This window comes from Gossypium raimondii, chromosome 3, assembly GCF_025698545.1.
Source record: "Gossypium raimondii isolate GPD5lz chromosome 3, ASM2569854v1, whole genome shotgun sequence".
In the NCBI taxonomy this organism is placed as follows: domain Eukaryota; kingdom Viridiplantae; phylum Streptophyta; class Magnoliopsida; order Malvales; family Malvaceae; genus Gossypium; species Gossypium raimondii.
In genome coordinates, this window is record NC_068567.1 from 45,462,644 (window position 1) to 45,471,506 (window position 8,863).

Here is an 8,863-nt window from a genome sequence, read left to right on the forward strand (position 1 = left end):
AACAATCGATTTAAACATATAAAAAATCGATTCAAAATAAGTAGTATTCTAACATAATAATCGATTTAAATGTATAAACAATCGATTCAAAAGCAGTAGTATTCCAACATAACAATCAATTTAAACATATAAAAAATTGATTCAAAAGAAGAAGAAGAAGAAGTATTCCACCATAACAATCGATTTAAACATATAAACAATCGATTCAAAAGAAGTAATATTCCACAAATTAAGAAGAAATAACTTATCATTATTAAAATTATGCACGACGTTCTTTCAAGGAAATAAAATCACTAAATATAGAGTCTGAATCAAAAGTTTCAGCAATCTCCCTCTCAATATAAATAACAGGATTATCTGTAAGAAACTCATCTTCCATTTTGTTGGAAAGCCTTGTTTTGACATTTTTCATCGTCGAAAATGCTATTTCTGTACTAGTTGTTAAAGTAGGAAGAGTGAACAGAATACAGATTAATCTATCAACAAGAAAATATACTTTTGACATCTGTGTCTCTTCTAATCCTTAACGAAGATCAGAATTTGTGGACAAATTTTGCAATTTCGGATGATTTGGAACATTTTTCTTATAATGTTGCAGTTGATACTTCAAGATTACTTTCTCTTACTCTGTGAAATCAAGAGGATAATATTTGCCCACAATACAAAAAATATCATCCATATTGAAGGATTATAAGCATCATTAGGATCCAAAGCAGAGCTAAGGGTAAGAAGATCAATTGTCTGTTCATTAAATCTACTATTTAGCTCAAGAAGTTAAGAATCTATAGCAGCATTGAATATCTCAACTCGATAATGGTGCTCCATATTGAAATCAACATGTTGGTGACAATCATGTTTTACCACATATGGAGAATCCATATAAAAAAACCTTAATATTGTGCTTTTCAAAAAATGCTTCCACCACTTCCAACAAATTGCCCCAACCATTTTCTCTCAACTTTTGTATCATAGTTTTGGTGCTTAAGACTAAGTACATAGCATTTACTATATCTTGGGACTTTTGTTGTAGATGTTGACAAAGAATATCTATAATACCCATTATCTCTTTCACTAGATCTAAGATAAAAACATAATAAAAAGATGTAATCTTCTTATATGTTGTAGCTGAATCTCCGCGGATAAAATAATTAGAGCCATTTTCAATAACATTTGCTAAAACATAACAAGTAGCATCAAACATTCTTATCAAGCTACAAACAGAACAAAAATGAGAGCTCCAATGGGTTTCTCTAGCTCGTTTCACAGTGCCAATTTGGTTAAGCCCTTTACCAATTTCAAGTTCATCAATTACCAGCATATTTGCAATTCCAATTGCTTGGGCAACTTGTAATTGATCATGGCATTTGCAAGAGGCACTAATTATATTAATAATGAAGTTCAAATAAGAGAAAACTATGAGTAGCAATTACCTCTTGAGAGCCAAGTAATGAACATAATATGCATAGGGACAATCATTTAAAAACAATGCTTGCAAACTGTTCCATTCACCTCGCATGTTTCTAGCACCATCATATCCTTGACCTTGGATATTTTGAACATCAAGAAAATGCCGAGAAAGACCAACACATATTTCATCTTTCAAAGTTATTGCTGCAATATCTTAGACATGTGTAAGATGAAAGAAACGTTCTTTTATAAATCATTTCTCATCAACATATCTTAAAACAATAGCCATTTGCTCACTTTTAGATTCACCACATGCCTCATCAATAATGAAACAAAATTTAGAATCTCCAATGTCTTTACGAATCTTATGACGCACTTTATTTGCAAGAATATGTAAAATCTCCTTTTGGATCATATGATAAATATTTCTTGAAGCATTTTCTTAAACAATTTTGGAAACCTTATCATTATAGGAATATAATAATGTATTCAATTCAAGAAAATTACCTCAATTTATTGAATTAGAGGTTTTATCATGACCTCTAAAAGCACATTCTTACAAAGTTAACCATCAAACAACATCAATTGAAGTCTTGACTCGTAAGCGGATACCTTCATTTTCATCTAAACTTTGTGCATTGATAACCTTGTCAATGTGCCAAGATTGATTTAACAAATCTTGAAAAATTTTCTCAGCATTATTATGTAGAGAGCATGGATATTGGCCAACATGATTCAAGAAAGCACACATTTTTCCATCATTAACTCTTTTTTTTCAATTATTAAAACCTTTAATAGTGAATGCGTCCTTTACATTACTAACAATATGTTTTCAGAAAAGATAGCATGAGAAATAATATGTTGCATCTTTAATAGGGGAATACTCCAACCAAGAAAATTTGCAAAACCAGGTAGACTAAAATCTTCGAGGATGCTTGTCACCAGAAAGTGGGTACTGAGACAAACATATTTAATATGAACCCATTTCTAAATATGCTCCAATGACTTCATCTCTCTAATTAACAGGATATTCCCATTTTTGAGGATGTAATCCCAGATCTCGCTCTAGATTATTAATATCAAAAGAAAGATTTGGATGATATTCACTTTCAAGTCTTGGACATTTAGAAGTATTAACTTCGATAGTTAGGGAATCTTCATTCTTCATTGGTCAACTAGCATCACAAGTATCACTACTTTTCCTCTTAAAAAGTATCAATTGTCTTTACATTCTTCATTTTCTGTAATCGACCTAAAATTTAATTTTATAAAATTATAAAAAAAAGTAAAATGACTGTTACATCCAAAAACAATGAGAATTCTAGAAAATGAGAAGACCTTACCAAGAACAAGTGAAACAAGGCGTGGAAAGTCACAAAAAATGTAAAGACTCTATGACATGCCAACTGTATCTGGTTTAGTCTTACTTTGTGTAACAGGGTAAAATCAAATTCTATAATCCATTTTATTTCCATTTCCATTTTCATATCATTCTCATCTCAATTTCATTTCGGATTCAAATAATAAATTGCATAATATAAAATTTTTACCTTTAATCAAACATACTCATTCTTGTGTTTGTGTCAAAGGCCGTAGTTCAAAGCCCGTGACCATCACACACAGTGCATCCCATGGAGGTCTATCATTGACATGGGGATCATTTGGCCCATGAGAACTTGCCCAATTCAATGAGTTGTTGAAGAAGCTTATCAGATTGAAGCCTAGGTAGCCCAATGATGAAGATATAACAACATAGGCTACCTTGGTAAATAGGGAAACTAATCTTAGAAGATTGAGGGGTATCATATCTTGTAAGATTAGATTAGATTTGATTATGTATATTGTAAATCCCTAAATTTAAGGGATAGGCTAATCTCTTCCGTCAATGTAACTTGATCTAGACCATCAGTTTTAGGGGAGCTTAACTATAAATAGAGAACCTACCCCTCACTTGTAACTCACTCCCTTCTTTGATTATTTCTTGTATTCTTTGATAGAAAGTAATGCAGTTGAGAGCATTTACTCAAACACCTCTCGTGCATAGTTTTTTGTGGCTTTTTGTTGTCTTTAGCTTTCTTTTGGCATAATTGCTTCCGCTATATAAATTCGTGCCTTGGAGGAATTCTAAAGGAATTGTAGTGGTTAGGCTGATTTAAGCAAGTTTGGAACGAACGGATCGCCTAAGGCCGAACAGAATGTGAGACTAAAGTTTTAGCCCATTGACAAGTGGTATTTGAGTTATTGGTTGCGAAGGCACCGTTGGGATGTCGAAAGAAGGGTTGATCATAAGTGGGCCAAAAAACTAATCTTTTTGAAGGATATGTTTTCGGCAGTAGGGGAACAGGTGGTCAAACTCGAGGAGTCCATGGTGGACATGAAAAACTCAGTCGATGCGATAGATGGATGCATAGACAACTAGGGTGAGTAGTCTAGGGACTTTGTGAAGGAGTGTTTCAATTCCAATATGGATAAGGTATGCAAACATTAAATTCACATAGGAATAAGCTGACAGAGAGGAATAATGCTCTCGAGACCATGGTGATGGCTTTGAAGGAGGAAACAATGGCCATGACAAAGGCTTTGAACACAAGAGTAGAGGAGCTCGAGGGAGAGCTAGCCTTGTGTCGAGCAGTCGTGGGGAATGGAGTGGCAAGTGCATCACTCAATTGTGAGCATGTCCCGAAGCTAAAAGAGTTCATGGGGACAAGTTCTGCATGCGACGTGGACAATTTCTTGTGGAGGATGGAAAAATACTTCTATGCCAAAGGCATCATGGATGACACGGTTAAGGTAAATACTACTTCAATGTTTCTTACTAATATTCCAATTTTATGGTGGTGAGGCAGGTCCACAGATAAAAGGCAAAGTGAGATTGGGACGTGGCAAGAGTTCTAATGTGAATTGAAGGGACAATTTTACCCAGAATTTACCGAGGAGGAAGCTCAAGCAAAGTTTCGATAACTAAGGCAACAAGGCATAGTGGGAGAGTATGTTTGAGAGTTTAACGAACTCATGCCCTAAATTTTAGATGTGACTAAGAAAGAGACATTACTTATCTTCATGAATGGATTAAAGTCGTGGGTCATATAGGAAGTGGAACAAGGAGGTGTCCAAAAGCTGTGAAAAGCTATTACGATAGCGGAGTCCGTGGTCAAGCTTGGTCTGGGGAAAGATAAGCTTAAGTCTTCCAAGTCTGAGGAAAGGGGCGTATGTGAAGGGAATCACAAGGAAGATGATAATGGCGTTGGCAACAACAACGATGGTGGTAATGGGAATCCATGAGTTGGGAAGTAGAAAGCCAACAAAAAAGAGGGGCAATTTGAAATGTTTTCTTTGCGACGATCTACATATGTTGAATAAATATCCGAAGAAATTCGTGCTTTCTAAGAAGGAGAAGTTAGAAAGTAAGGTCTTGAAACTTGGTTCGAACACATGGGGTGTTGAAGCCAAGGAGGTCGAAAGCGAGAAGAAGTGGAGTGCTTCTTGTATCATAGTCCGTATAGGTTGTGGAAGTGTCCGAGGAAGTTTACCATCGAAGGGGACGATGGATCAAACTAGGAGCCCAAGAAGCTTGGTTTGAACAAGGGAAAAGTCAAAGCCAAGAGGGCAGAGAGGAGCAAGAAGAAGAGAGTAAAGTGCTTATTGTGCCGTGGTTCGCATGAGTTGCAGAACTATCCACAGTAATCCAAGTCAGTTCTGGTCAAAGAAAAGGCAACATCGAAGCTTATTGAGTCATCGGAAGGGCTTTCACCCAAGGAAAATGTGTGTTTGTCATCAAACTTAGAGGTAAAAGTTGCGATAAAAATAGTGAAGCTGGGGCCAACAAGGTTCAATTCGAGTAAAGCAACGAAGTAGGTCGAGTCGTCGGCGAGCCTTCCACCAATGAAAAGGGTGAGTTTGGCATCGAAATTAAAGGAAAAATTAGTGGTGCAAACTTTGAGGCTAGGATCAATGAGCCTCACGTCTATTGACACATCAGAAGAGCTATTGCCTATTAGAGAGGTGGGTTGTGCATCAAGCTTCGGGAAAGTGATGATGTAAGTTGTACAGTTGACTCGAGTAAATGTTGCGAGAAATGTACATTCTAAACATTTTGATAGTGTTTTACATTCTAACTTGTTAGCTTGGCAAGAACGTAGGGGCCCTTTCGAAGTTATTAATCAATGAGGTCGAGGGACTGTAGGTAATTCAAAGCCAAGTGGTGTGAATCAAGAGGATTCTATTTGAAGCAAGTTAGAATGTGGGCAAGAGAGAGACGTAAGTTCTTACCATCGAGATGTACAAACAAGTGGAACAGTTCCAGTTAAGAGGCGATAAAAGCTAAGGCAAAAGTTTCGAAGAAAAGAAAAAGCTAAGGCGTCAAGACAAGACCGAAGTGAATCAAGTCAATGTTATTCCAAAGGCACAACGAGGGCATTAGAAAAATGGGTGGGGGAGAATGTCATGGCCGCAGTTCAAAGCCCGTGACCATCGCACACAATGTATCTCATGGAGGTCTATCATTAGCATGTGGATCATTTGGCCAATTAGAATTAGCCCGATTGAATGAGCTGTTGGAGAAGCCAGTCAAATTGAAGCCTGGGTGGCCTAATGATGAAGATATGGCAACATAGGTTACCTTGGTAAATAAGGAAACTAATCTTAGAAGATTGAAGGGTATCATATCTTGTAAGACTAGGTTAGATTTGATTATGTAAATTGATTTTGTAATCTTGTAAATCCCTAAATTTAAGAGATAGGCTAATCTCATCCGTCGATATAACTTAATCTAGACCGTCGGTTTTGGGGGAACGTAACTATAAATAGAGAGCCTCCCCCTCACTTGTAACTCACTCCATTCTTTGATTGTTTATTGTATTCTTTGAGAGAAAGTAATACAGTTGAGAGCATTTACTCAAACACCTCTTGTGCATGGTTTTCTGTGGCTTTCTGTTGTCTTTAGCATTCTTTTGGCATAATTTCTTCTTCTATACAAATTTGTGCCTTGGAGGAATTCTAAAGGAATCCTCACTTGTGGTGGTTAGGCTGACTTAGGTGAGTTTGGAATGAATGGATTGCCTAAGGCCGCATGGAATGCAAGACGAAAGTTTTAGCCCCGTGACACTTGTTCAACCATTCGAAACCATAATATTCAAACTCAACTTAAAATCAATAATTTACTAATTTTATAATTGAAATCATAGTTGTCAATTCGAAACATAATTTTTTAAATACTAATTAAATCATTCAAAGTTCGTAAAAATAAAATTAATATAGCTAGATATAGTAAATCAACTAAAAATGCCAAGCTTGAATATACATGGTTTATCAAGTTGACAACATAAGTTTCCTAATCCAAAATTCACATAACTTTCGACTTGATGAACCATTTTTGATTTCATTTTCACCAGAATACTCACTGCTTCACAAGCTATCGTTTGACATAATTTTAAACAAAGTGACCAATGTTTTCTTCCTCCCCTTCACTTTTAACAAGTTAGAAACCGTCTCCTAATAATTTTCCATCAAAAAACATACACAATTTTACTTAATTTTATAAGCTTCCATCAATATCCTTTAATGGAAACTTTTAATACACTTGATAAAATAAAAGCCGTTGGTACATATATGTAAAACAAGCTTCAAATATTCAAAATCTATGAAAATTTGAAGAAAAACATACCTAATACTTAAAATTTTGGAGGAAAATGATGAATTTTTTCTTCTTTTCTTGCTAGGCACCAATATGAAAATGAAAGATGATAAAAGTTTTTCATTTTGTCTTTTCTTTTATATATATTATATTACTTTTAAAATATTAAATAAATATTAAATTGATATTATTTAACAAAAATATCATTCAAAAGTCATCATGAGTAATTTAGCTTCTTCAAGAAGATTCTCTCTTGTTTTTATCAAGAATAATTGTTTTAATATTATTTTTAATACTATAAAAATATTGGAGGGGCCTACTTATATTTTTAGGAGGGTATAACATATATACAAAGTAGAGGTGTCCATGGGCCGGGCGGCCTGGCCCGGCCTGACGGCCCGCCGGAATATGGGAGGGTTCAGGTAAAAATATAGGCCAGAAATATGGGTTTGGGCAAAAAAAAGGCCCGCCATTTTTTTGGCTCGGGCCGACCCGGATATAATAAATATATATTTTTTATTTTTTATTTTAAAATATTTTTAAAATACTTTTTTTTAATTTTTAAAATAAATTTTTGGTGTTTATTAAAAAAATAGGTCGGGCCGGGCAAAGTCGAGCTTGGGCTTAGGAATTTTTTCTCGGGCTGGGCCTGGACAAAATTTTAGGCTCATATTTAGGGCCAAGCCGGGCCCGGGCCTAGGTCTCGGGCCAAAATTTTTTTCTGGGCTCGACCCAAATCGGCCCATCCCGGCCCATGGACACCTCTAATACAAAAGGGAGAAATTATAAAAATCTTAAACTTTGGTGGGCTACTTATATTTTTGGAAAGGTCATAGTATATTTACAAATGACTAAATTGAAAAAAAATTAAACTTTGGGGGGGCCATGGCCCCCTGGGCCTCTACTTGGCTTCGCCGTTGATCAACGGTGAGGTGTGTATTCGGATTCAAATACAGTTATATTAGTGAGGTAAAAAAATAAAATGACTATTAAAGGCATTACATTAGAACTTTATATAATATAAGATTTAAAATATTTTATTTTTATAAACTTATTAAAAACATGTGCAATTCTATTTTTAAAATTTTTTACTTAATTTTTTTATAATCATTTTAAATTATTTATTTTATTTATTCTCTTAAATTAGTTAATCAATTTTTTTACAAAAATGCTAAACATCATTTTAACAAATAAAAACATTTTACTTTTTAGGAATTAAAAACCACTTAACCCATTAAAATAATTTTATATTAAACAATAATTTTAATTATATTTATATTAAAATAATAGTTGGACCAATTTTTACTCAATTGAAGCTTAAAGTTCTAGTCAATTTTTGAGACACCAGTGAGTTAATCTCACCTTATTGGGGTTATGCCAAACATCAATGAAAAATGGGCTACAGTGAGCTGAAACCAACTTTGAAAAAATCTCTTGACATCCCAACGCACTGAAAGTGCAGTGGATCAAAAGGCGGCCTTGATAAAAAAAAATAATTTCATTGAAAGTTATTTTTTAAAATTAAAAATTAAAAATTAAAAATTTTGGATTTTTTTTATTTTGGTTAAAAACCTAATTTAAAGTTAAAGTTTTGTTTAAAAAGTAATTTGTTTATTAAATTTTTTATTTGAAATTATGACTTTTTTTATGCAAGTGGGCTTTTTATTAACAAACAAAACAAACAAAGTCGAAACAACAAACCCAAACAAAACAAACAAAGCACAAGGGCCAAGCCCTAAACAAAGAAAACAAAGTAGAAAAACCCAGTTCGAGTAGCTCCCAGCCTAACAAAGAAAAGCATTCCAAACCCTAGAAGGAGCTGTC

At 34.4% G+C, this 8,863-nt stretch overlaps 1 protein-coding gene across 1 annotated transcript; it reads right to left on the bottom strand.

Moving 5' to 3' along the window:
• Positions 1-259: 259 nt before the first annotated feature.
• Positions 260-2,158, bottom strand: LOC105795916 (uncharacterized). The gene is made up of 5 exons (XM_012625565.1): positions 2,020-2,158; positions 1,431-1,611; positions 890-1,376; positions 627-741; positions 260-522 (listed from the first exon to the last, which is right to left on the bottom strand). Exons 1-5 carry the CDS (start codon positions 2,156-2,158, stop codon positions 260-262), a joined length of 1,185 nt encoding a protein of 394 aa, XP_012481019.1.
• Positions 2,159-8,863: the final 6,705 nt, after the last annotated feature.